This window comes from Falco peregrinus, chromosome 3 (assembly GCF_023634155.1).
Source record: "Falco peregrinus isolate bFalPer1 chromosome 3, bFalPer1.pri, whole genome shotgun sequence".
In the NCBI taxonomy this organism is placed as follows: Eukaryota; Metazoa; Chordata; class Aves; order Falconiformes; family Falconidae; genus Falco; species Falco peregrinus.
The window spans coordinates 57,604,358-57,631,783 of record NC_073723.1 but is presented as its reverse complement, the minus strand read 5'-3'; the positions used below and the strand labels follow the sequence as shown (position 1 = coordinate 57,631,783).

Here is a 27,426-nt window from a genome sequence, read left to right as displayed (position 1 = left end):
AAATAATCCACAAAAAAAGGGGAGATGGTATGCAATTAATTACATTCCTACTGATTACTAGTGATGTAAATGCACTGGACACCATGCTGTGCTTCCAGCAAAGGCCTCATGAAATTTGAGGCAGCAAATATTCTGCCTTTCTGATTGCTGTCTGCAGATTTATATTCCAGCAAAGAAATTATTAGCTTCTGATTGCCATTAGAGATGTGTAGAATCTAACAGTCAAGAAGAATTTTGGAAATTAATAATCCTTCTGTTTTCAGGTTCTGCTTTAAATAGAGATGAGATAACAGTTCTCAGTAGATAACAAAGCCAGAGATAGGTAGACGGAAAGTAGTTAGCAGGATTCTAGACCCCCCCCTGCAATCACAGGTAGGTGATATATTGAAAAATTTGCAAAGACCTACACCTGTCTTTCCTAGCTGGAGACAAGTAAGTTAAGCAAAAAACAATTTTTGTTTTATTGTATTCTTTGAAACAAACAAATAGGATCACTGAGGGAGAATGAATGAAAATAAATGATACTGCGGTTAGGAATATACTTTCCACTTATTTTCCATTTATTTTTTAAATGACAAAAAAAATTAAAATTGGTTCCAGTTTTCCTTACGTTTTTGCTATCTCTGTGTGGAACAGGATGACACAGCAAGTGAAGACAAGCTGTACTTTGGTTTGAATGAGTACAGCAAATCTCTCCAATGGGGAGTCACAAGTCCCCTTTTGAGATGTGATGAAACCTTTGAAAAAATGGTCAACACGCTTTTAGAAAGGTAAGTAGTAACATGGGAGCTTGAGATTCTGCTTAACTGGGTTCTTAAGGATACAGATATATTTATGAGCCACATCACAGGCGGATGAAGGTATGATGACCTTTGATTTTCATCTTGGAATCTGTGGAGTATGTGCAATTTTTATTTTTGGAACAGATTTAGTGCTGTTGAAGGAGGGGATAGCCTTCATTTGTTTATAGAAGAGATTAGGCCCATTCAACAGCAGTGCAGGCTCAGCTGTGCTACTCTCTTCTTTTGCCTTAGCCCTTACTAAGCTAAGAAGTTACCAAGGGTTTCATACCTCACCACTTCTGGTGTTTCTCTTGTTGAAACTGCCAACAGACTTGTCCATAGTGGCCCCGTTAAGTGACATAATTTCAAAAAAGTAATTTTTGTTATTTCATTAGTTGGCTATGGTTTTTGTTCCTGCAGCTCAGAGCCTGTTAGTACCCTGCAGCTGCCTAAAAAAAGCTACTTTCACAGCATATATCCAAGATATAATTAAATGTGCGCATTACAGGAATGAAGGCAATACTGTTGTTTCCAGCATCAGCAGGACAGATCCATTGTACCAGTTCAGGCTATACTTCTCATTGTATGTTCATTTTTACCAGAACAGGATTGTTCTGGCTTCAGTACTGTTTTCTCCTGTTTTGTTTAGGTCAATGTAATTATTTTAAATGTGTCTATATTTATTAAGTAAAATATACAATATAAAATGTGTTAAATTAGCAAAATAAATAACTATATCACTAACCCTTAATATTTATTATTTGCTACAAGTATGTAAGTAATAAATGTGATAATAATAAGGTTGGCCAATCTTAATAGGTCAGTTCTTTAGGCTTCTAGTCTTTCTGGTCAAGTCCAATGGAAGAGATAGTGGTCACTATTGCTGTCTTTCAGTTCTTAAAATGTGGATGGGGAAAAGGATGAAGGAGGATTAATGCATGTGCAAATACTACCCGGATATGAGATTAGGATAAGACTAGAAATTAAAAGGAGGTGAACCTTGGAGCCAGGATATGCTTTTGCATCACAGTTTATCAGTTTAGCCTCTCTTTTCGAGAAACTGGGTTATTCCACCTGCATGGGTGAGCCACACAAGCTTATAGGTCTGAAAACATTGCAGACATTTTTGTGTTTTAAGAAAGGCTCCCTTTGTGTTAGTGGCAAAGGTGTAGTGGGTGCTTTTACGGGAGGAGGAAGAGTAAAAAGTGTTTTAAAATTTGTTGATTTAACAACTGGCTTAGGGTATACAGAGTGAGCTACTGTATGTACTGGTTAAAAACAGACACAAAACTTTATTCAAATGGATCCCATATCATCTATTAAATTACTAAAGAAAGAGACCAAAGAAATTTGGAACTTTTAGTTATTTTAGTCACTTGGACTTCTGTGGTGCAAGACTGCACTCAAGGCATAATAGCATAATTTTTTTCTGTATTATGGTGGTGAGTGAACTTGTGGGAAATGTCTAGAAATTGAGTGCTTTTTGGTTGAGTAGGTTTTAATATTTTTTTTTCTTAGCATTTTGCTTTGTGAGTTCATATTTGTTGTCACTGCATGTAGCTGTAATGAGAGGGAAAGAAACATTGGCTATGTAAGTTAAAAGGCAAAATGGAAGTCCAGATTTGAATTAGAGCTAGCAATCCCTATTGGTAAGTCTAACTTTCTGGTGAGAAGTTTGATAGACGTGGAATTACGAAGTACTTCTCCCACAAACCACTTGAAACAGTGATGGTATTCCAAGTTCATAGCAGAAAAAACTTGTGGACAGCAAAGCAATTGTTAGCCTGTGCTCTTGGAGTGAGCTGGATCTGAGATGATCCTTATCTCCCTCAAGTTGAAGTTCTTCAGCTAAAATTTTGGCCCAGATGAGGGTAACAGGCATTTATAATTCCTGTTACTTGAGCACAGACTTGGCTTTTCTGCATTTGGACTATGTTCCTTTACTTAAAACACAGATTTTTTGCAAAATTATTGTTCATGAAAATTGAAGGTTTCATTCTTTGAGCACTACCGAAAAAAAATAGGCACTCCTTTACCACACAGTCCTGGGTTTTGGCAGTTTTTCAGGCATTGTTGTGATTTTGCGTGTGCTAACACAAAACTATCTCCTCAAAGGTACCCCCGGCTACACAGCATGGTGATTCGCTGCTACCTTCTCATTCAGCAGTATTCCCAAGCTCTGATGGCTCTCACAACCATGGCCTCACTAAGAGATCACAGCACACCCGAAACACTCAGCATAATGGATGACCTTATCACTTCTCCAGGAAAGAATAAGAATGGCTGCGGCCACATGCTTGTCATAAGGGTGCCGTCTGTGCAGCTAGCCATGCTGGCCAAGGAGAGGTTACAAGAAGTAAGAGACAAGCTAGGTCTGCAGTATCGTTTTGAGATCCTCCTCGGGAATCCTGCCTCAGAGCTTACTGTTGCGAAACACTTTGTGACACGGTTGAAGGTTAGCATAAACTAAATATTTGTTTGTATGCCCACTGTAGTCATCTGACTGTTGTACATGTTTTATGCTTACTCCCACATGTTTACAGATTAATTTTTCTATAGGAAAAGGGTACGTGTTCTGTACCTGTCTCCATGGAATTATACTGTACTTTTGATGAACATAAATTATTGAGAAACTCGGAACAAACCTGTATTGTTACTGGTCCATAAAGTCAAACACTAGATGTTATCTCACTTCTTAAATTTGAATAATGTCTGATAGGATTTGTCTCTGAATCTCTGAAAGCAGAGGTCAGATCTCCTTAGACACGCTAATTCTTTCCACCAACTTATCTGTCTACCGTGTTGTGTGCTCTGTCCATCCATCTTCTGCCCTTTTGATAACTGGTAAAGTATGCTGTTTGTCATAGACTTCTTTTCTCAAACCACTGCATGTTGAAAGTCTCTTCTGCCCACCATATATGCACCAGGCTAAACTTCTGCATGGATTTATAAGAGTGCAATTCAAGTATCCAAATCCACTTCCTGAATTAACCCCACTGCATTAAGCAAAGGGGATCAGATTGCCTGCCTTAGGTACCAGCCTGAAAGTAATACTGGTTATCAATCCTGATCCTTGCTCCTAGTCTCACAGAGAGATAATTTTTCTGTTTCTACTATGAGTTCAAAACCACACAGAAAAGGAATTAATTTTGTGAGCCTTTCTTAAAAACCTTGCCTACAACCAAAAGCAGATAAAATGTCCTTTAAAGAAGCTACCACCTCTGCTTCTCAAACCTTGTCTGCAGCAGGAGAGGGAAGAGAGGAAAGTAGTAGTCATGAAGGCAAAAATGACATGTGAGATAACAGCTCTGTGCTGCTGGTTTTGTTAGGTACCCATTAATTCCAACCTTAAAACATTCTGGACTGTGAATCCTGCGAGATCCTCTTTATGGGCCATTGCTTTAAAGGCTTGCAGCCCTTACGCATTGCTGGAGCAGCCTGTGAGGCTTTTAGAGCAGGTCAGGATTGAGAGTGAAGCTGTGCAGGTAAATACACAAAAGTAGCCATTGATCTGGAATACACTAATTTGATCAGACAGAGAATGAAAAAACTTCTAAATAATTCTTATTCCTCCCCCCCACAACATAAGATGCTTTTCTGCAGTAGAGAAAGCTGCAGGATTCTGGACTTGTTTCTATCCTTGCAGGTGACTAGAAAAAAAAAACACTCTAATTTTGAAACATGCATATGAAGGGAGTGAGAAGAATTCAGTTGCCCAAAGATAAGCCTGTAGTGTGTTTTTAGGTGGGTTGTCTCAGTGGCAGTCCATAATGATGAAGGTCACCTGTGAGTCTTGCGTTGGGCTGCAATACCTGCTAGTCTGGTGCCTGGGATAATGCGGGGTATCTGAAATGGTGTGAGCATATGTTTGGGCAACTGATTCCCGCGATAAAGTTCATCAGCTGTGCTACCTACCATTGAGCCTGGATTACTGCAGACAATTTTGATTTAGTCTCTGTGCTGTTTGGCTTGGCTCCTGATGTTAGGTGGAGTACTGAAACTGGAGGACTAAAGCAAGCGTGGAACTGAGAGCTGCCTGCTCCCACTACGAGCACCCATGCCCTTTTGGTTTTTTGTTTGATCTAGGGATGGGGGAGCAATATGAGGCTACTGAGTGCTTTCTGGTGAGGTTGAGGCTTTAAATGCTGCTCCCACCAATAACTGCTGTTAGTTGCAGGGGAGATGAAACTTCATCATGACCTTTTTCAGGGGCAGTGAGGGAAACTTTATAGCTGTTAGTGGAAAGTTCTATTTAACTTAGCTTCTCCCTAAGAGGGCATTAGCCACGTCTGCGGTGCCACAGCTGGGCAGGGAAGGTCAGCAGCTGCCTCTGCAGCTGTAGCTGGGCTGTTCCCCTCTCTATCAGCCAAACCCTTTGGCCAACAAGATGGGTCGTTCCTCTCCATCAGGGAGCCAGGCTTTAAGGGGGATGGCACACCCAGAGGTACAGAAAGAAAGAAGAGATGGAAAATCATCTAAATAACTATTTTGTTGACAAGGCATGCTGTCACGTAACAAGAATCAAACTGTTTGGGAGGCATTCGGAAGTGAGTAGCCCTGAGGGCTGCAGCTCTGCACCTCCTGCGTAAGATGGTAAAAAAATACATCCTCCGTATGCAAGTTTACAGCTCAAAGCCCCATGCACTTGGGCTTCTTTTTAAGTCCTTAGGCTAGCAGAAAGAAAATCAGCTTTGTACCTGTCTTCCTCTATTACATTTTCTAGCCATGCACTTCTGCAGAAACTTCTGTAGTTGGAGCGGCAGGGTAACACACAGCTAGACTAACCTTGCCAAGTCAGAAGATATATCTCTACTGCTGAGGCTGCTTTACTAAGCCAATAGATGTTGTTAGGTAGTTGGAGAAATAATTTTTTTCTGTGAACATGTTACATAAAGGATGCTGAAATAAGCAGGAGAAAGAAATCAGGACCGGGGAAAGAGAACAGAGCCATAGCAGAAAAGGGGAATATTATTCCAAATGGTGCTTTTCCTAAGCGCTAAGATAAAAATAATCATAGGGTTTTTTCAGTGGAATTTTTCAGAAGGTCAAATGGCATACTGAGTCATTGATCTGCTGTCTTCTCAATTCCCTTTAACTGCCTGAGAAGATTACTTATAAAACATGGTCTTTCTGGGGAAGAGGAAGGGTACAGAGAGAACAGATCAAGGGTACAGGCTGAGACTAGAAGAACCAAGAGGGAATTCAAGAAAGGGTGGTTCTTGTGAGGTGTGTTTTCCACAAAGCTTGCATAAGTCTTGTTGCTCTGTCAAAAGAGCTGTGTCTTGTCTTGCACGTCTGTGCTGAGAAGAGTTTTTTATATATATATTATTTTTAATAGGCAGTTTGAGTGGTTGGGCTTGCTGTTGTGACTCAGCAAAGTAGATTCTGTGCTTCAGCCAGATAAGTCTTCTCCAGAACTGATTTTGTCCATTATTAATAAGAAAGAAGGAAAAAGAGTGGTTTTCCAGCAGGGTGATATGCTGTAGCTCAGATACTTGACGATTCTGTAAACACTAAGGCTTAGTTTCCTTGTCTGGAGAGACCTTAATGTTATCTGATCAGCATGGAAATGTGAAGTCTCTGGGTTAAATGGACAGAGCTTCTCTGCTGATGTCCTGTCTTGGCTGGTCAGTGATCTAAGAGGCTGTGTTGCCAGTTTTCCTGGTGGTATCCATAATGTATTGACAGGAATGGCTGGATAGGAGCCTGCATTTTTTAATTTCAGTGTTTGTAGAGATAGAATGGCTTGTTTCCTTTCTAAGTGAGAGTCTCTGAGTCTTTCAGCTTTACTTCCTTTTAACTTCCATTTCCTTGATCAAATACTGCCTGTATCATTTGAAAGTCTGGGCACCGTGCAACACAGCGAGAAAGCTAGTATTGCTGAAGATAAGAGCAGTGTTTTTAGGAGGCTGCATCCAACACAGAGAACACAAATGCGCACTCAGCCCAGTTTCAGTAAGCTCTGCTGAACCAAGGGGACTGAGAGGGGTAAGGACACGGAACTGGTGCTACCAGCCGTTCCAGTGCTAAGGGAAAATGATACCGTTTTGTGGTCTTGAGCCTTGGTAGATTGTAGGTAAGGAGTCCTTTCTTGTGGGACTACCCCCAGTGAAAGGGAAAACATTTTTCTTTCATATAAACTTCATTATATAGAATAATTAAGCGAGATGTATTGAATCATTTTCATACTCCACTTGAAGTGGAGTATTACTTTAGCTTTACGTGAATTTCAAAGAATCTTTATCTGCGCCAGCTTGAAACTGAAGGCATCAATTGCGTTTTTCTCTGACAGACCACCCTAATACCAGGTGTATGATTCCAGCACTGAATAACATATGTTATACAACCATTTGCTTTGTGTTTAATGCTTGGCTAATAGTTGGCTTCCAGAAAAAATGCATGCCTGTACCTAAGGGCTCCTTCCTGTTGGCTGTTGAGTGAGGAAACCCTGTATACAAAGCAAAAGCAGCAGCTGGAAAAAGACCCAAGTGAAGGTTTAGAAGGTGTCATTTAGATGTAACTCGAATTTTCTCTGTTCACAGGCTTGGAGGGGCAATGAGCAGGATGACTGGATTCCTCGCACCTATCAGGATTTGGAAGGTCTACCTTGCATTGTTATTCTAACTGGCAAAGACCCTCTGGGAGAAACTTTCCCCAGGTGCTGTCTTTACTCTTGCAGAATGATTGTGCCCTGACGTGTTTAGATAAGTTGGGGGGTGGATAAGTGGTTTGGTACCATCTAGCTATTCTTTCACAAAAAAGTGTGTTTTAGAAGAATTTATTTGGGAACAGTTTAAAATTTTGGAATGTGTAGTTTGTGAAAAGTAAAGCTACTATGTGGGTCAAGGAATGTCTGTGCAGAGTACCAAGGAGCCTAACTTATGTGATGAATATTTAAAAATAATTTTAGATTTTATTATTTTATATATATATGTGTATATATATATACACACACATATATAGTTACTAGATACTGGCTAATAAAATTGTTCATAAATATTTAATAAACAATTAAGATAGGGAGTATTCTTCAAAGTCACAGAAAACAACACTTCCTTTTTTCTTGGGCTGGGTTTTCTAGGTCATTGAAATACTGTGATCTTCGACTAATTGACTCAAGCTATTTAACTCGGACTGCCTTAGAGCAAGAAGTAGGCCTGGCATGCTGCTACGTCTCCAAGGAGGCAATTCGAGGGCCTATTGTAGCTCTTCACCTTAGTGAGAAGGAGCATGAGAAGGCTAATGGTAGTGAGAATGACTCTGATGAGCTGTTGATAGACTTGGACCGACCCCAGAGTAATAGCAGTGCTGTCACTGGAACCTCAGGTCAGTTATTCTGCTGTTGGTCTGAAAAACAAGTCTTTGTTTCTGCATCATTGGGAGTTGAATGCAAACACTGAGATGTTTAGTCAAACATGAGTTGCTTAGATGTATCCTGCTGCAGTCTAGGCATTGAAATATTAGTAACACATTCTTTCCACAGCGAGCAATTTACTTGCCTACAGTTAAAAGGGGATGGTGTTGCAATGGAAGGATGGTATGCCATAGCTATGGGTCCCTCGTGAATTTCATTTTTAAACTTACATTTCACATTTGTTGTTAGTTTTGTCCAGTGGATCCTGAAAAGATTTTAAAAATCAGAGAAGTGGATAGTATAAAATTTTAGGAATAGAAAGATGCCCTATAACTGCAGGGGTAGCTATGGATGAGGATGGATATTTGCCTCCTTGCCAACACCAACAGAATGCCTCTTCAGGCATCAGTGGAGCCTCATCTTCCACCAAGTTTTCCCTTCCTTGCATTCCTTGGGCACTTCTGAGTCCTTCCCTTTGTTTCACTATGAGTTTGAAGTATTAGAAGAGCTGAACTGGATCTTTGCCATGCACCAAATCTTCCCATACACTAACTAAACCTGACTGGTATGGAGGAGGGAGTATAGCCCAGTTCACATTAAAGTTGCAGTGAAATGAATGCTTTATTCTCCATAGAAAGGAAGGTCAAATTGATCTGTGTATATAGCAGTGTGTTATACTTGAATTTGAGAAGGTTGTACCATCAAATTCCAAATCCCAGATGGGAAATGATAGTTAACATAGAGACTTGGATTGGGACACTTGTGCTTGGGCTCTGATCCCTAGCTGAAGGGCCATTGCTTCTCCAGCAAGAGAGACAGATGGATGTTAATAATTTCTATGGAGAAAAACCGACCTAAGCCACAGCAGCACGCATTGAACAGAAGTATTTGTATGTAAAGATTGTCTCATAGAGCAAATAAGTTCATGATTTTCTGATGTCAGTCAGTGTCTGATCATTGCCTGCTCTTTGTTTCCCCAGGTTCTCTGGCTGACAACGGCGTGAGCTCCTCGAGTGCTGCAGACAAATCTCAGAAGCAAGCACCATCAATTAACTTTCAGACTGTGGTGCACAGCTCAGTAGATGACGGAACTTACCCCAGCTTCACAGCTGGAGAGACCTTGAAACAAGAATGCGACTCCCTGGGTAACCAGATGGCGAGCAGCACCACTTCAAAACTACCATCACTGTCTTCAGTCTCCCAGATGTTTCAGTGGCCTGCCCATTCGGCCAAAGACAGCAAGGCCCTCCGTGCTGCACTGCCACGCATCGTCATCCTGTCAAAAGCTGCCTACTGTCTCCTGAGCTCACAGAAAAGTGGGAATTTGCTTTCCTCCTCTTCCCTCCTGCCTCATGCTGATGTGTCTTGGCTGAGCTCTCTGAGGCCTCTGCTTCACAAGAACATGAACAGTGAAGAGCAGTCTCTTTACTACAGGCAGTGGACAACAGCCCGACAGCACCACGCAGACTTCAGCAATCAGGGTGAGGCATCTGGCTCAAGGAGTTTTCACCCCAGGCGGCTGCTTTTGACAGGACCACCGCAAGTAAGAGAACAGTTCCTTCCTCTTGCCTTATTAGCAGGATGAGAGGACTGGTGATGAGGACTGCAGATTGTGCACTAAAGGCGCCCTGCAAGGTTGCACACAGTGATGTGTTTCGAGGTCAAAAATCAGTCAAATTTTAAGGTTAAGACCATCTTGGAAGCACTAAGGAGAAGAAAGGTGATGCTGTATGTCATGTTTTAGCCTAAGTGAAATACATGGTGCTGGGCATAAAATTGCCATGCTCATATCAATAGAGAAGCAGTTATCATTGCCAATCTCCCTGCGTACAAAAGTGACGCAGGCTGCGGGCCGGGTTGTGCTCACGGGTCAATTTTGTAACGCTATTTGGCATAATGAGGAATATTACATCTTGTTATGTTTTCAGGCAGAGCTAGAATGGGTTAAGCCCAAGGGCATTTATCTGAAACGTATTCTCCCTTTGTATTAGTCTGAGTTGGGATTTGGACTTTTTTCCATCTCTGGCTCAGGTGGGAAAGACTGGCTCATACTTGCAGTTCCTGAGGATTCTCTTCCGCATGCTGATTCGATTGCTGGAAGTAGATGTGTATGATGAAGAAGAGATTAATGCCAGTAAGTATTTAGTAGTCATTCTTAATATGCATTATAAAGAGCCTCTGTTATGTATTAAAGTGACAAATTTTTAGGCTCATGGAAAGACTATAAATTAAACCCACCACTTGTCCTGTCCATTAGCGTGTAACTAGACTTACTGTAGGTATCTGTATATATTTAAATATTGGTTAATAAAACCAGAAATTTTATATTGAGCTTAGCTTAGAAGTATTAAATGTATTTTTGGATCAATATGTTCAGATACCACTAAAATGAAAGCGAACACAAAACTGTAAATGGGCAACATCTGCCCATGTTATCTCTCCTTGCTAGTTTTTAAGCACTGGCTACTTTTAAGCAGACAGAACATTTAAGATCATTTTGTTTCTGGCCGAAACATCACTATTATTTATGTTTATTTACAAATGTAATACCAATTTTCATTAAGACTGCCTTCTGTCTGCTGTTTACAGTTGTTACACTGAGGAAAAAGGGGAGCGGGAGTCTTTGGATTTGTGCTCATTTGCCAGGTTGCACAGATCCGTTAACTGCTGTGGCAGAACTTTGCTTGCAGAAGCACAAATCCTTTTAAAAATTAGTCCTCTTCAGGGTGTTCTTTACATAACTGTGGTTTTGTAGTGAAGATAACTCTGTGGTGCATAGATCTCATGACCATTAGACTGGCATCCTGAAAATGTAGTTGTCAAACCTTTGAAAAGGCTAATCTGCATTTCTGCTCAGAAAGTGTTGTTAAGTGAAAAAAAAAAAAATAATCCTTTTGATTTGGAGCATTGGGGGCTGTTATTCTCTTATTATATGAACTGAAGTACTCCAGAAACATAGGATGAAATATAAAAATTTAAGAGAAGTTCTGCATCATGCCATCTGGCCTGTTGTGATCACAGCAATATGTCACACCCCTGCCAGGAATGCATGGAACTCCATAAGAAGAGCAGTTTGGGTTTGGGGGGGGGTGGGGGTTGGTTGTGTCTTTTTTGCTCCCACTACTTCTATTGGAATGCTTTTCCAGAGCCATAGTGTTCAGATGATTGAAAATATTTTTATTCTCCAGCCCAAAGATGTTCCTGTCCCAATTACAAACATTCTTTTTAAGACCAAAGAAAATACTGATCTAAATGAAAATACTTTTTCTTTTCTTTAATGTTTACTTCTGTGGTGTAGTCAGGCAGCAATCTTACCCGCTCTGTGTTCATCTGGGTAGCCTAGGTCGTTTTACAGGATCCTCACAAATTACAGGCTCTTTATTCTCCTTATTGGTTTAGTAGCTCTTCCCGCACATCTATATTCAATTTACCCTTCTGGTACATGGGTAACCAGAACTGAATGTGGTATTCTGCAAGTTGCTTAACCAATCTAGTGTACAACGGCTTGTGTATTCACCCACCCACGCTGAAAGTCCCATGACTGATGAAACCTGTGATTGTACTGGTCTTTTCCATTCTCCCATTTCACTGGCACTGATAGGTACCTTGTACTTGTGGGTTCCTCAGCAACAAAGTAATTTCCAGTCAAGGCGGTCCCAGCCTGCTGCAGAAATGTTTGTTGTTATTCCTTGATTGTACATATGACTCGTATTTTTTCTGTTAAACATCACCCAGTTTCTGTCATTACAGTTTTTAAGGGCACTGAATTCTTTCTGGATGATCATCGATCCCTTCTCCATATTGACAGTGACTCTTAGAGCGTGCCACCAGCAAACTTAAGCCTATATGTTTTTTTTTCAGTTGGTGACATTAGTGAAAATATTCAACAGTATGCCCCTTTACTGATCTTTTAACTTCATTGGTAATCTCAACCTGCCTTAATGTTTACAATGTTACATGCTGCCATCTTCTGTTTAATCAATTTTTTAAATGTAAAGGTCATTCACTCTCTCCATTTTCTTCAGCTGTATTAATAATTTGTTATATAGTATCATGTCAAATACTTAGGTCCAGAAGGATAAGATGTGTTGCATTTCCTTTGTTGAGAGAAATAGATATATCATAGCTGTGTACTAAGACAGGATTCCTTTGGTCAACCCATGTTGCATTTTCTTACATTTTTCATTTACTTCAACATCTTTAATTATTTTCTTCACCCTCCCCAGATTTTGAATATTACCAAGGTCAAAGTAATGACCCCAGAGCTCTGTAGACTACTGTGTCTCCTCTTAAATGGTGATAATATATGTGCTATGCTTGCACTGAAATCAGCCTCCTACCTGATTTCACATACCTGTTCTTTCAGAAAACTGGCGTGGAGATTATTCTTTCTCTCTGTTTTGAGTGTGTATCAAACTTTCAGGGTTTTATTTCCATCTTGGCTTATAGTAAACCTTTTATTTCCTTGAAAACATAATTGTCAAAATAAAAAGATAATGAAAAAATGATTTTGATTTATATAACTGAGGTGATATAGCAACAAAAATTATTTGCTTTCATGAACTTTTCTGAGGTCTACCTCAGCTTGACGTTTGGCAAAGCTTATTTTGTCTCACACTTGTTGACATCTAAGACAAAACTTAATTCACTGGTGAGATTTTCCATTCCTCATGGACTTAGTTCGTTCTTAGTGTCCTTTTGATGTAGTCCCTCTGAAGCCCCTTCCTCCCGGTGTTCTTATTTTCCTTGGTATGCTGGTTAGTGGTTGTTTGGCAACTGCGATTCTAAGGAGTCCAAGTCTCATTCATAGGCAAGTCCCTGGTTTTCTCCGACCAGCTGACGTACAGAGCAAGCTTTCTCAGAATTTGTCTGTATGGATAAACTACTATGCCTCACCTGACCGGTGGCATATGTTAATTTGAGCATAACATGGTGCCGGTGAGGTTAGTGACCACTAACTGCTGCTGGCTCACATCCTATTGCATCAGTCAGCACAGGGTGAGCATGTGCTTGTCTGTAGACCCAACCTTAATTTCACCTGAGTTTGCTTTTCTAAAATCAGTAAAACCCAGTTAAACACCTACTTTTGTGTGTTCTTCCAGCTCATTTTAAACTGAATTGACTCATGTTCAAGCTGCAGTCCAAGGCTGTTTTGTTTGGCCACTGCTTTCTAATGTTCCCATTACTTAAACTTGATTTTCTACTTTATAGATTTACCTCAGCTGGATCAAAGCAAAGAAGTTCTAGTTGATCCTTGCTGGCCACATCCCATTCTGTAACAGGAGTGTCTTTTACTGCCTTTATCATGTACCACCAGCTACTGGTTCATAAATCTATACAGCCTCTTTCTCCTTGCTTTCATCCTTCTACCTTCGGATGCTTTTGCTTCTCATTTACCCAGTGCTCCTCATTTGAACATAGAGAGGCTCGAGACTACACCTGTATCTTCTGCACAGATAGGACTATTCATTCAAGCAGTTTATGCTTAAACCAGAGTGAATGATAGCTGAGCAGCTTGATGAGGGTCAGAGGAGAAAAATTTTGATGAGGCTACTTTGTCTGGACACAGTTCCTAAAGAATTGCAATTTCTTTGAAATGGCTTTGTGTGGATTATAATTTCAATTTTGGTAATATTTATGATGTTTAGATATGTCTGTGTGTGTGTGTGCACCTGTGTGAGTTCCTGTACAATTGTAAATCGGCAAACATCACGTAAACATCATTCAGTGGGTATCTGGTACTGCTTACCTGAAGTGTGTTGTTGCAGATCATACAGAAAACAGTGAAATTACTCAGTCTACCAATGACCACTGGCCAGACATTGAGATCTTCAGCAAAATGTCTTTTGACCTGAGTGTACATGACCCCAAGTACAGAACTATAAGTCCTGTATACACAGAACAACTTTCAAGAGTGAAACAAGGTAAGTAGATTGTAGAGATTTTGGGATTACTTTCCTGCAAAGAAACAGTTTTTATTGGATCAGCTGAATACATGAGTTCACAAGAGCCTTTCATCTCCAAAATGACATGGAACAAAACAATTTGTGTGTTCTTTACAACTGTTACTGGGATCACAGTCTCTGGTTTTTTAACACTCATAAAATTTCTGTTACTTCTTTGTGCACAGAAACAAGCAAAGAAACAAAATCAGAGGAACCTAAGAAAAGGGAGACTGTGTCTATGATGTTGACTAAATATGCAGCTTACAATACGTTCCATCACTGTGAGCAGTGCCATCAGTATATGGACATTAATCCTGCCGCACAGGTTGGTGTCAAGGTCCCAGGGTAAACTGTATCCTTGATTCTTCTGTGGTCTCTCCAGGCGTATCACTCTGGTCTCAGGACTCAGGCTTTCACCTTCCCTGAGATGGAATTGTTTAATTCTTCCATTCTCAGGGGAGATAATGAGCTACAGACCCTGGAGCACCAACTGTGTCTGCTGTGTTCTGCATGAGCAGTTCCCTCCAGCTGCCTCTGACAAGGGGTGAATATTGTGACTAGTTGTGTCAAGCCAAAGCATTATTCAGCCTGCCCAGAGGGTTCGCAATATCTCATGGGAGAGGACTGTAAAAATAAGAGAGATGCTTGTCTTACCTAAATGCCAGCCATCCACGCCTGTGATGGGAGACTGGAAGGCCTACTTCTTCCTCCCTTTGTATGTAACTGTGCATGCTTCTCAGCAGTAGCTTACAAGTCACTGGACAAAAATGATCATTTTAAACTGTTTAGTTAAAAAACTTCTAATCTCTGAAACAAACAGTTATGCTCACAGGAGACTGACAGATAAGATTATTCCTCGTTAATAGCTCGGACGTTATTTCTTAACTACCGCCACCAACAGTTTACTTGGAAGTTTCTTATCTCAAATCCTTCTTTCTTTGCTTGCTAATCTTTTCCAACAGCTTGCTATTAAGCTGTCACAGCGTAGACACACTGACCTGGCAATGTACGATGTCAGTTACCTTGGAGCAGCACCAGCAGGTCTGATTTAAACCTCATGCTTCATTAAGTGTGTTGACACAAGCAAGTCTCCCAAAGGACATCTGTAGTTCCCTCCACTCATCTTTGTGCATGTGGTCAAACATAACAAGTACTAATAAATATAAACATCTACTTGTATGTGCAAGTGTGAGTTGTGTATATAGAATTATGATAACTGAACTCAGAAATTGTACATTGACGTGGGAGTCATTGGATAGCAGGCGTTATGAAGGGAGAGAGCTTCTTAAATGCTTTAACAGAACCTAAATAAAGCCTCTTTCATTTCTCAGCTTTACTTAGGCTAATTAATTCTTTAGTAAAGATTATAAAAAACAGATTACTAAGAGTAAATTATTTGACCTTGTAGTAAGATAGATGCTTCTGTAAGATGAAATCCTATCAGATACGTAGGCACTTTGTATACACTTACACAGTTCAGTGAAGTGCTGTGCAAAGTCAAGCTCACCCAAATTCTTCATGGCCTTGTTAATGGCATGGTCTGCTTTGGTCACCTAGCTGCTTGGAAGAGTATTGCCACAGGAAAAATACCTTACTAGTGCAGCCATGCTGCTGCTGAGGTGTCTGAATGGCAGTGCACTCTGCTGTGGAGGCACAGCCACATGCTCCACTGCTCTTTGAATCTTTTGGGAAAATTTATGTGGGCAGTTTGTTTCCTAGTATACGTATTTTTCACTTGTAAATATTGATAAATAATTTCCCACTCAAATGGACTTCAGAAGAGTCCATTTTGACCAAAGATCATTACTGGTACAGAAAACTGATTCTTTTAATAGCAAGGCCAGTTACATGCCTAAGTAATGGGGCTTATGGTAGAGGAAAATGTGACTATAATAGAGTTAACTTCAGTTACTGAAAGATAATGTTTTGGATGTTCTTCTCTGATGGCTTCCAGTATTGTGACTATAAGAGCAGGTTGCCAAGTACTGCTTATGTGTTACCTGCTTGCAAATCTTTTTTTTTTTTGTGTATACAGATGTCTGACTCCACTCTGCATGCCTTCACATTTTCATCCTCAATGCTAGGAGAAGAGGTTCAACTGTATTTTATAATCCCCAAGTCCAAAGAGAACCATTTTGTCTTCAGCAAGCAGGGAAAACATCTAGAAAGCATGCGCCTCCCACTCGTTTCTGACAAGGTGCGTGTGCTGCTCTTATCCATATGCTGAATGGAATCAACTTGACATACATTTGCAAATTAACTGTAGTTGGCTAGATTTTTTCACTTTTTTTTTTTGTTTTAAGGTCCTATTTTTTTCTCTTTTCTTTTCTTTTTGTTTTAAGGTTCTTTTCATAATTCTTGCCTGACTGTCCTTAGAACTGGAGTTTTTGAGGACAATCATCTCTTTTTGTGTTCCTAGTGTCCAGTTCATATGCGTTGCAATGATCAATAATCTTAAAATCCAGTATAAACAATAAATAAATAAAAATCCATATCAGGAATAACCTGCTTTTTTCCTAATGTTGCCAAAATACCTCCTTTTCAGCAGAATTTGAATGCAGTCAAGAGTCCTATCTTCACTCCATCAAGTGGACGTCATGAACATGGCCTCTTGAACCTCTACCATGCTATGGAAGGCATCAGCCACCTTCACCTCCTTGTAGTCAAAGAGTATGAAATGCAACTCTACCGTAAATACTGGCCCAATCACATCATGCTTGTCCTGCCAGGCATGTTCAACAATGCTGGCGTTGGTAAGAAACACCATCAATGCATTGCTGTGAAGATATCAAAATCCATATTGGACAATGTGGATCGTGTTGTTAAAGGAAACATTGCAGCAGATTGGCTTTTTTTTTTAAAAAAAAAAAAAAAAAAAAAAGATTAACTTTTTTATTTAGCCAAAGCTAAATATAACTGCAGCCAAACACTGGGGGCTTGAACTTTGGACTTCATTTTCATGGATACTGAGGTTTTCCTGCAAGAAGTTTTCAGTAGCTTCAGTTTTAGAATCTCAGCCCCTTCTTGGTTTAAGTTATTAATGACCACACAGTCAGTCGTGTTTGGCAGAGTCTCTTAAAAGGTCCAGTCTTCTTGGTATCTACCTTCTAGATTTACTTACACAAAAAAAGGGGCATGCTGATTTCTTTTTAAACTAAGATGTTAGGAGCATTAAGTTCACAAAGAGTAATGACTGCAGATGTTCATGTAGCCTTTCTTTCAGAGGAGAGAGTGGTAAAGTCTAATAAAGATCTCTGTATGTCTTTTTTACGGTATTTTCTCAGGTGCTGCCAGGTTTCTTATTAAGGAACTTTCCTACCACAATCTAGAACTGGAACGAAACCGCTTGGAGGAACTAGGAGTCAAGCGCCAGTGCGTGTGGCCGTTCATCGTGGTCATGGATGACTCCTGTGTTTTGTGGAACATGCACAGCGTCCATGAACAGTCGAGGTAAGTAACCATCCGGCGCTGGGGTCCCTGCACTGATCCAGCACAGACAGCAGCATGCCTGTAACTTAAGCTCATCTCTAGCATCTGACAGGGTATGAAAGACCAGACAACTGGAAAAGTTGGGCATCTGGAGCTGCTGGTGAAGTACTCAAAATATTCTTAAGCAAAGGCAGCTTTCAGCAGTGGCTTTGATGTAGTAACATCAGGCTACCTGTCCAAAGGGCCTCACAGATGTGATTCACTCAATTATTATGCAGATAGCCCAGGAACCACACACTTACACATTAGATATATTGTCTAAAATGCAAAGAATCAGCTTTTTCATTCAGAGCTGTAGGAAGGCTATAGATTTGTCTTGTTGACCACCAACATCCAACCTCCTGCTGTTGAACACTTCCACCTGGCTCTACACTTAAATCTGTGTCCCGCAGTCAAACCTCTGCTTGTGCTTGTTCTTTGGCTAAAGCCAGTCTTGCTTTTAGTGACTGATTTATTTCTCAATGTTACTTCCCCAATTTGTTTTGATTCAGTTTATGTTTCTCATTGAAAACAGTTTATTATAGGAACTTTAGCTTTTTAGAAGGCATTAAACTCTTGCCCTTCTCAGCGCTTATCCTGTCCATTATGGAGAAAACAGCCTTCCAGAAATGGTGTGTAAGGCAATTCCTTTCGCTTTCTAAATTGCTGTATAAGACCCTATTCTGCTGAAAGGCCTATTTTCTTATAGGGACTAAATTGATGGGATAAGATTAGTTGGCTGTTGTTTAAAAAGTCTGCATTTATGTATACATTTTTACAGCATCTAGAGTAAACACTCTAAATAATGGAATTTCTTGAACCTTTGTATACACATATATGTGTGTATATATACACACAGTGTATGTTATATAAAAATAATAAGCTATGTTTGTATTTTGTGTATGATCATGTTTTGCAGCCAGTCCCTGGAGCCTGGAGGTTCCAGCAAGAATGTGTCTCTGAAAAGCGTCCTCCAACACATTGAAGCCACCCCCAAAATTGTTCATTATGCAATACTGGGTGTTCAGAAATGGAACAGCAAGCTGAATGCCAGGAAAGCAAAGACTCCATTCTCCAGGTGCCACGTGCGTGATTTTATACTGCTCAACATAGACCTGACCCAGAATGTGCAATATGATCTAAACAGGTAGGCGAGATATATGTGTGTGTGTGTGTATAGATATGTATGGTAATGTAATAAACTGGCATGATAAGAATCTTGTCACCATATTTCTGAATGGTGTTGAGATAAATGGAAAGATCCTGTCTAAGGTAATGAGTGCACAATCACAAAAATAAAACACAGTGTGATATACATTGCATCTGAATGAATATGGCATCAAAATAAGCTTACCATCAGCCTTTTCAGTCCTCTGTAGTCCTGAAAGAAGAAACTTCAGGAGACAAAAGTATCCGGGAGACCAAAACCAGAAGAAACCAACCACAATTACATCAGTCACAGGAAAAGTGTGGAGCTTCCAGAGAGCCTCTGTAAGAGGCAGGAATCAGTTGCATGACAGAACAAGAGTGTAGGAAATGGTTGAACCATTGCTATGTCAAGTGCTATGAGGAGACTTTCCTTGTACTTCCTTCAGTCAGCTATCCTCTCTGTTGCCCCTTGGGTTTGCGATAAAAACAGATGCATAAATAACTTTCCACTATTTCCTTCCTTTTTTCCCCCTCCTCACCTAACTCCATCCTAAAGCATTTGCAATAAAGCACTGTTACCATGGGGCTTTACTGCTAGTTCTTATCACGGACTGAAGCAATATCCAATTCCCTCCCTTCCTGGCCAAATGAGTTTAGAGTAAACCCTGTCTCTGCTATCCACAGACTGGCCCTGGGGCATCCCACCCTGCTGTTTTAAGGGATCCCATATATTTGAGTGAGGAATTGTAGCCTGTCAGTGCAAGCTGGAGTCTGGTGTGGCTTCAAGAGCTCTTGATTTCAGATTCTTTGGCTGGTTGAATCATAAGATGGGAATCAGGCCACAGAAGTGAGCAGTTCCATCATAAATAGCGCAGGATAAACGTTACTTCTCAGATGCTTTGTGTCCCACAGCCAAATATTTGTCCAAGCTGTGTTTATCCCCTGATTCCAGTTCATTTAAAAATGTCATATAGAACTGGCTTGTTCAGAAATTGAGGTTGGTCACTGCAGAGCTTATAAAAAATTAACTAAAAGGGAAGGAAAAAAAGAAAAAGGAAAGGGTGGGGAGGAAATGATTGATGCCAATACATGACGAGGATGAGAGGACTACTCAGACTTGGCATGGGGAAGAGGCATACAGACGGACTGAAAAGCGGAGACTTGTTTGGCCTTAAAATGGCCAGAAGTTATTTCCTACACTGGGAATTGAGGAGTTGAAGGAATGAGTCTTCAGAGCTGTGCAGAGAATCTGTATAGGCACTGTATCAGATGGTCTCCAGAAATCTCTGCTGAGCCTGTTCCAATGCCTTTCAGCAGCAGGTGTGTGAGTGCTCGCTCACACGCGGCAGGCACAGCTGCTTTAGTAATCTTGTGTTTAATGTCCAGGTATTTCTGTGAAGATGTAGATTTTAATCTGCGGACGAACAGCAGCGGCCTGCTTATCTGCCGCTTCAACAACTTCAGCGTTATGAAGAAACATATTCAGGTTGGAGGACAAAAGGACTTTATCGTTAAGCCAAAAATCATGGTGAGTGTGGCTCTCTGCTCTGTCATATCTGAAGGGTAAAATCAGGACCTGTTTTCCCCCAGAAATAATGAATTCTCTGGCCTTTTAGATTCGTTTTGTGCTTATTTGGCATCTGACATTCATGGCTTACTCCATGGTAGAGCTGCCATATCAGAAATAGAAAATAATATATAACAGAAATAGAAAATAATATTTTCCTAATTATAAATTACTTACAATAATCCTCCTAATCTATGGGAATGGAAAAACTTTGGTCTAGGTATGCACTGGTGTGTCTGACAGTGGAAGAACTGGCAGACATACACTCTGATAGAAAGCAGGCAAGTCGTACTGGACCCAGTTGTAAAAATTTTTACACAGCCAGTAGCTTCCAGTGTTTGCTGGTTTGTGATGGCTTTCAGTCCCTGCACTTGCCGACAAAAAGAGACCTGAGGAAAGGCACTGAAAACTGCAACTTTCTGAAATCCACCCAGGAAATCCAAGTATTTATAAAAATGGTGTGAGGATACCAAATATTTTATACAGAATACGTTATACCTGTGCCAGCTTTAAATGGAGGTGTATTTCAATGAGTTGGTTTTAATCTTACAGCTTGTGTTCTTGGTGGTTTGGAACACATCCCACGCCATCCCTCTTTTAAAAATTCACCTCCGTATTTCAGATTTAACTGACTAAACCCTGGATTTGAGTATTTTGGGAGGTCATCTTCTGAATTTTCCTTTTCTTGTGGTTGCAGTGGAATCTGTAGTGATGGATTGGCCTATGAAAAAACTCCATAGAAAACATCTTCTGTGGATGACTCCACACAAGGAGGATGTCATTTCCTATACTGTCCAGAAGCAAGGCAGGATGAAGGGTGTTGTGCCAATCTGAACTCCTGATTTTTGCATCCCTTCCTTAGGCAAGCAGATACCCACAGAAGTACCTAGCAACCACAGAACAAGTCATTTGTTTATTTCTGTGCTACGGTGCGAGTGGGGATTTTTGATTCTTCCACCCAGCTTTCTCTTCCTGCCCTGTCATGGTGATCCCTTCCCCAGTTAAAGGGACTCCTGCAGAGAACATACACTGAGTAGATGAGTTAAAAGGGGCTCCCCTTGGTTTCGTTGCAGGTTTCGGACAGCCTGGCACCAATAATGCCTCTTCAGTACGTCTGTGCCCCTGACAGTGAGCATACATTGTTGGCAGCCCCATCTCAGTTCCTCCTGGAGAAATTCCTTCAACATGCGACATACAAACTCTTCCCGAAGGCCGTTCATAACTTCAGGAACCCGGTATTGGCCATTGACTGCTACCTGAACATCGGGCTCGAGGTACGCAGTATTTGCAGGGATAAGGGGACGAGTAAATGCAAACCTTTGCTAAAACGCCTTTTTTGTGTTGAAAACCCTTTCTTTTATGAACCCTCAGCATCAAGGGTAGCGTTTGAAGATTTTGGTCTCAGTGAAACTGTTGTTAGAGCTAAAGGACCAGCTCCACTGGAAGAGCTGGTGGTAAAGCCTCCTAGCTGGCTGGTGTGGGTAGAGACCAGAGGTCTGTGACGGATTGATGTGATTTGCAAAGGAATTTGACAAAGTCTGTCTGAAATAGTATTTTGTATGAAGCAAAAACTCCAAAGTGATGCCATTCTTGGAAGGACTTGGTGTGCTCCATAGTCTGTACAGATACTGGGCACAAAATGTTTTAGATCACTGTCCTGTCATACAGCTTTTTATTATCTGTGTTTGATTTGTCCTTGCAACAAACTTGTTTTGGCTATATGACCCTCGTCTGGTGGCTTGCTTCACTGATGGAGAAAGCTCGTCCTTTGTAACGCAGCTCTCATTTTAGATTCTTTTCTTTTTTACAGACCTGGGTTTCTAGGGTAACTGGGTTTTTGCAAGTGTGTCTTAGTTGTCTGTGGGTAGGGGGATCAGAATTTTTGTACCCATTGGTCAGTTTGAACTGGGTCTGGAGCAGGGTGAAAGTCTAACAAGGATTTTGTTCTTACAGATTTTATGGAGGTCAGTGGCCAGATAGAGAAGGAATCCTTTGATATAGAACAGCCATCGCAGCACTGAAACACAGGAGAGCCCCAGTACCGGGAACCACTTAGCTGATGCTTGTGTTCAGCTCAAGCTTCAGCAGTTTCAGTACTTCTGGAATTGCTTACTGTGCTTGACAAATGCATCCTTATTAGAAAAACCTAAATAATCTTCACAGTCATTACAAGCATAAGTAGTTCATAGAGAAGCAGAAAATCAAACGGAGTTACGGAGAGCCCTAAAATAATGTATTGTAGACTTGGTGACCAAACCTGAATCTAGACATTTCTCCTGGGTGTTATTTCCTAGGGGAAATTTGCTCAGTACTGCATTCTTGTTGGATTGTGTATTTACTAGCACCAGCTGACTCACCTGTTACGACTAAATTATATTCCATTCCACTTAAAATCCTACTTGGACATTTTCTAACACAGAAGTGCTTCCTTCCTTTTCCCTTTCTGTTCCAGGTGGCCATATGCTATATTAGCTCCCGCCCGCACTCAGTCAATGTCAACTGTGAAGGGGTGTTCTTCAGCGGACTTCTGCTCTATCTCTGTGACTCCTTCGTTGGTGCGGACCTCCTGAAGCGGTTCAGGTTCCTGAAAGGTAATCTTACTGCTCTGCTGGGCATCCTTGGTGCTTTCCCGCCAAGTAATAGCGGGGAGGAAGAGGGAAAAGCAGAGGACTAACCAGCTTCCTTAAGCAGCTCCATTATTTTCACATTGCTGCCATTCTTTTCAAAAGAAATAGCTGGAGTGTTTCTTTTGGGAGTGTGTAAAACTTCTGTTCCTGTTGGTAATAACTGCAGGTAATTGAACCTTAGGCAAGCTTTGATAAATAATGTTCATTCCATTATTTTAAAGTGACATCAAATGGAAATAGGCGCAGGAACCCAGTGACGCATGGAAATCAGTCAGTGAATCGTGCAGTCAGCAAGTTGAGAGTTTAGAGCATAGGTGTTACTGATGAAATGAGAAATTGTGCTCTAGAAATCCGTCTGTAATGGCAATAAATCCTCAGTACTCTGGATCAGGGCAGCTCTTAGCTGTAGGATGATGGGGTCTACCCCCACCTGAACTTTATAACCTCATCAAAATCTTTCTTCATCTTTTTGTCTTAATACTAACAAATAGCAAACTCGTGGGTATTCAGTAATGCTAAAGTGTGTTACAGAGCTCCAGTGCATTGTGGTGGCACGGCTGAGCTGTTTCCCTCTTGTGCCAAGTGAGGGGATGGTGCACGTGCTGGGGTGCAGTGGGGGTGACCCTGAGCCACTCCCATGAACCAGAGTTTGCTCCTGCACCTGCTTGGGCCTCCAGGGCAGGGGCAGTGCGAGAAGGCACAGCCATGGTGGGGACGGTGCTGCCATCACTGAGCCCCCAAGAGCTGATGTGGGCTGAACGCAGCCAAAGGGGCTGCTTTGTTTGTCTGGGCCAAGGGGTGGTTTCTTCACAAAACTGGGCAGTGGAAGCCCGGTGGGAAGGGCCTTCCCCTGCTCAAGTCAAGCAGAGGAGGAATCTGAACCTGAATTTTCCACCTGTCGGGTGTGTGGGCTGGAGCACAGAACAGAGAGAGCCCCGAAGGTGTCCAGCTCTCTTGCTCATTAAATGACTCCACGGTCTGGTAACACCAGGTGGAAGGAAGCTTGCAAGTCTGTCAAGCCAGAGAAATTAGGCGTTTGCTTACTTATTCCTCCTACAGTGCTTTACTTTACCGAGGGGCGCTCTCATACTTAAGAAAGTCACAGGAGATTTTCTCGAGAGTCAGTTGTGGGACTGGTTTGGCTTAGCAGAATTTAATCATTGACCTTGCACAAACCCAAATGTCCCATGAAACAAAAGAAACCTAGGCTTTATTTTTTGGGCATAATTATCAGTAGCAATTTAAGGATATTGGATTCAGGTTAATGTTCCCTCTGATGATGATACTAATGGCAGTCAGGCAGCGATATCCTGCGATGCAGAGCAGACCCCCACACCACGCTTGCTGCTCCCCATCCATGCCTTCCTGCAAATGGGCACATTTGCCTCTGTCCCGGGACTCACGGGACGGATCTGAGCCTAGGCTGGCCAGTTGTTGATAGATCCTTCTAGTGCTTCTCTTATCCTACCTAGCAGCAGAGATTTATTTAAAATATCTTGGGATAATGAATGAAGAAAATAGTTGTTATTGCACCCTGAGAATCTAATGTGCTTTTCAACTGAAGGTGCCACCCTGTGTGTCATATGTCAAGACAGAAGCTCGTTACGGCAGACAATAGTCCGGCTGGAGTTGGAGGATGAGTGGCAGTTCCGACTTCGGGATGAGTTTCAAACTGCTAACAGTAGTGATGACGAACCACTCTATTTTCTTACTGGACGCCATATATAAGCTTCGCTAAGACACCGCTAACAAAGGGAAAAAAAAAAAAAGAACATTTTTTTTTTAAAAAAAGGTACAATCACTGTGGAGCAAAGTGCAACCAATATTTATCTAGACTGCTCTGAAGGATTCCCCACAATTCTGAAGTAGCCTTTATTCCTAGGGGTAAAATTTACCACATCAGTTATGATTTAAAGGATCCTGGATTCCAGTTATTTTCACATCAGCCACAACTGCCACCACTCATCATCACACAGCCAATGAAGCTGTGGGATCTGGGAAGAGGACGTAATTTGGTTGAAGAAGAATCCTTTTTATATCCAGCTGAGCTAGGGGCAGAAGCTGCTCTCAGCAGCTGCTAGCTTGAATGTGTTACATGAAACGCAACCCAGTGGAATTTGTTGAAGATATGTGGAGGAGAGCCCACCATGTCTCTTCAGCTCTGTGCTGTGGTACAGGAATACTCAGGGGTTTGAAACTACAATATAACGTAGATATTTGTATTAAAAGGAATAGCATTGTTCTCTGTGCAGTGTTAGTTTAAAATTTGTAATTGTGTATGTATTGAAACTGTCTTTGGCAAAATTTCCACAGGTGTTCAAAGTTTACTCCTTAAACCTGAACAAATCAGCAAATGCATGGCAGGCACTGTGCGCTCAGGTTCTCCCAGCCACCTTACTTCACCCCACCGCACCCCCTCCTCGACTCCAGGGCCAAAGCAAAAACCCTCTTGTCGATGCTCTCTCCTCAGTGAGAGACCAGGATAACTTGCCAGCACATCACCTTCAGTTTCTCACTCCCATCGCAGTTTTGAAAAACCTGTGGTCCACCCTCCGTTGCGTATGGCAATGCGTCCTGCTGTATGTCCGGGCCCTTTGGGGCGGGCCACATGCAACTTGCTCTCCATGTCCCCCTTCGCTCGACTCCAGCTGGCTGCAGAGCTGGGCTTAGGTCTGCCGAGTCATACCCTGATGTGAAGCAATGTACCAAAAAAAATGCACAGGAGGGCAATGCCACCTGAGCTGGAGCGGGGAGGAGCCGAAGGTGTTTTAGGGTAGCTCCAAGGGAGAGCAGGGGAGCAGCCCCAGGGGAGACTGTCCAGAAGCAAAGGTCTTTTGAATGTGTCGCCTAACTCTGCCAGCCCTTTATTTTTTTGATTAACCCCTGTAAATATCGGTTGTAGCAGTAGTCGCACGTTATTCTACTTACAAGCGTATTACTGATCCTTGTCGAGTCGTTTCAGAATTAACTCAGTGCAGTAGCAGTTGGTTGTCAGGGTTAAATTGTAGCGGTACTCTCTCATACTCATGCAGTTAGCATGGGCTACCCCACTGAGGTCTCCATAAAAAAAATATAAAATCACCTTCCTGCACATCGTGACCCCTTTATTAAAAAGAAAAATGCAGCACATTATTAAAAGCGATTCAGGAATATCAGTTTACTCCCAAAAAAGCAATGAAATTAACACGCGAAACAATGAAATTAATACTTGACGTGCAACTCGTTGGAGAAAGACCTGACAAAGCTGCATTTTTTTAACCCATAGTGTTAATTAAGCAACTTTATCTTGTGAAAAGAGGTGTTTACAGATGAAAAAACATAATATATTCAACAGAGGCCAAAGGAAAATGGTTTGCATATGTCTGTGTTAATGTAGCTTAACTCTGATGCTGTAAATTTAGCAAATTTCAGATGAACAACCCATTTCTGTAAATTTATTTTTTATTGTCCTTCAGACACAACCTGCCTTATCTAACACTTGGAAGAAGTAGGGATATCAAAGATGCTTCTTGAAGGTTTTGATACACACCTGAATGTATTCCAGTAGTTCTGGTTTTGCCAGAAGGGCTGAAGGCCAACCCTGAGTCTGCATGGTGTAGAAGTTTCAGGTATTATGTTCAAAAACGGTTTCTTTTTTGTTTGTGTATTTGGTGTTTGCACTAAGTTCTTAAAATTCCAGGTGCTGAGACTACTATGAGGAGTTAGCCCTCTGGTGAAGCAGTGCAACCTTGTCCTGAAGCTGAGAATGCAGTCGGAAAGTCAGCATGTTTGCCTGCCTTTGCCAACCAATAGTAAACCCCTTTCCTTAACTCTCTCCCGTGCAGAAGCCAGGAATTTTGGTAACACTGGCCGGAGCTCAAAAGGTGCAGGCCTGTCCCCCCGCACACTTTGCCTCCTGGGAAGGAGACCGTTATTGACATCTAGGTTATTGCTATTCCATTTTGGTTTTCAGCCTCACCGTCAAGGCCATTCTTATGAATGTATTAAATTGGCCAGCGTTCTATTTTTACCTGTAGATGTTCTTGTCTATTCACGGCTTAAATCTGAATGTAAACTAAGATTTGAAGAATCATATGCAGATGCTTTTTGCTTAACTTATGTAACTGCTTTTTGTGACTTTCGGAAGAGGGTTAAAAATGTTGCTTTCCTAGTGTAAAGTTTTCTTAGCCAAAAACTTGGTGAATTTAGCTTTGCTAGTCAGTCTACCTCATGTTATTGTTCATGAACTGAAACTGTCTGAAGTTGTGGCTATGGTATGTTTATAATGTGCTTTCATTAAATTTGAATATATTAAGTAAGTTACTGTTTACTGCCTCTCTCTGAACTGGCCCTTCGCACAGGGGCCGCCAGTTCTTTCTCTCCTCACACACAACAGCGCTTGCCCCTGCAAAACCCACCTCCTACTGCTAACACGAGTCCCGCTCGTTAACTCCACGGCGTCAGTCAGTGTGCTGCCAGCACCAGCGCCCTTCCAGGCCCGGCACTCACGAGCCAGGAGAGCAGCACCGTTCCCACCAGAGCAGAGGGAGGAGGT

At 41.5% G+C, this 27,426-nt stretch overlaps 1 protein-coding gene across 13 annotated transcripts in view; it reads left to right on the top strand.

Moving 5' to 3' along the window:
- GREB1L (GREB1 like retinoic acid receptor coactivator) overlaps positions 1 to 27,190 on the top strand; it is a 144,684-nt gene extending 117,494 nt beyond the window's left edge. For 11 of the 13 annotated variants that reach the window (XM_055799048.1, XM_027795141.2, XM_027795140.2 and 8 more), the window contains 16 exons: positions 637 to 770; positions 2,898 to 3,237; positions 7,325 to 7,440; positions 7,864 to 8,108; positions 9,117 to 9,679; positions 10,168 to 10,270; positions 13,905 to 14,060; positions 14,267 to 14,406; positions 16,117 to 16,278; positions 16,627 to 16,834; positions 17,366 to 17,531; positions 18,469 to 18,696; positions 20,085 to 20,226; positions 21,339 to 21,539; positions 22,718 to 22,856; positions 24,457 to 27,190. In XM_055799048.1, coding sequence (XP_055655023.1) covers positions 637 to 770; positions 2,898 to 3,237; positions 7,325 to 7,440; positions 7,864 to 8,108; positions 9,117 to 9,679; positions 10,168 to 10,270; positions 13,905 to 14,060; positions 14,267 to 14,406; positions 16,117 to 16,278; positions 16,627 to 16,834; positions 17,366 to 17,531; positions 18,469 to 18,696; positions 20,085 to 20,226; positions 21,339 to 21,539; positions 22,718 to 22,856; positions 24,457 to 24,620 — 3,207 coding nt within the window. In that variant the 3' untranslated portion in view covers positions 24,621 to 27,190. The remainder of the gene's footprint in view (positions 1 to 636; positions 771 to 2,897; positions 3,238 to 7,324; positions 7,441 to 7,863; positions 8,109 to 9,116; positions 9,680 to 10,167; positions 10,271 to 13,904; positions 14,061 to 14,266; positions 14,407 to 16,116; positions 16,279 to 16,626; positions 16,835 to 17,365; positions 17,532 to 18,468; positions 18,697 to 20,084; positions 20,227 to 21,338; positions 21,540 to 22,717; positions 22,857 to 24,456) is intronic. The other 2 variants (XM_027795151.2, XM_027795144.2) reach the window with 1 other exon arrangement.
- Positions 27,191 to 27,426: the final 236 nt, after the last annotated feature.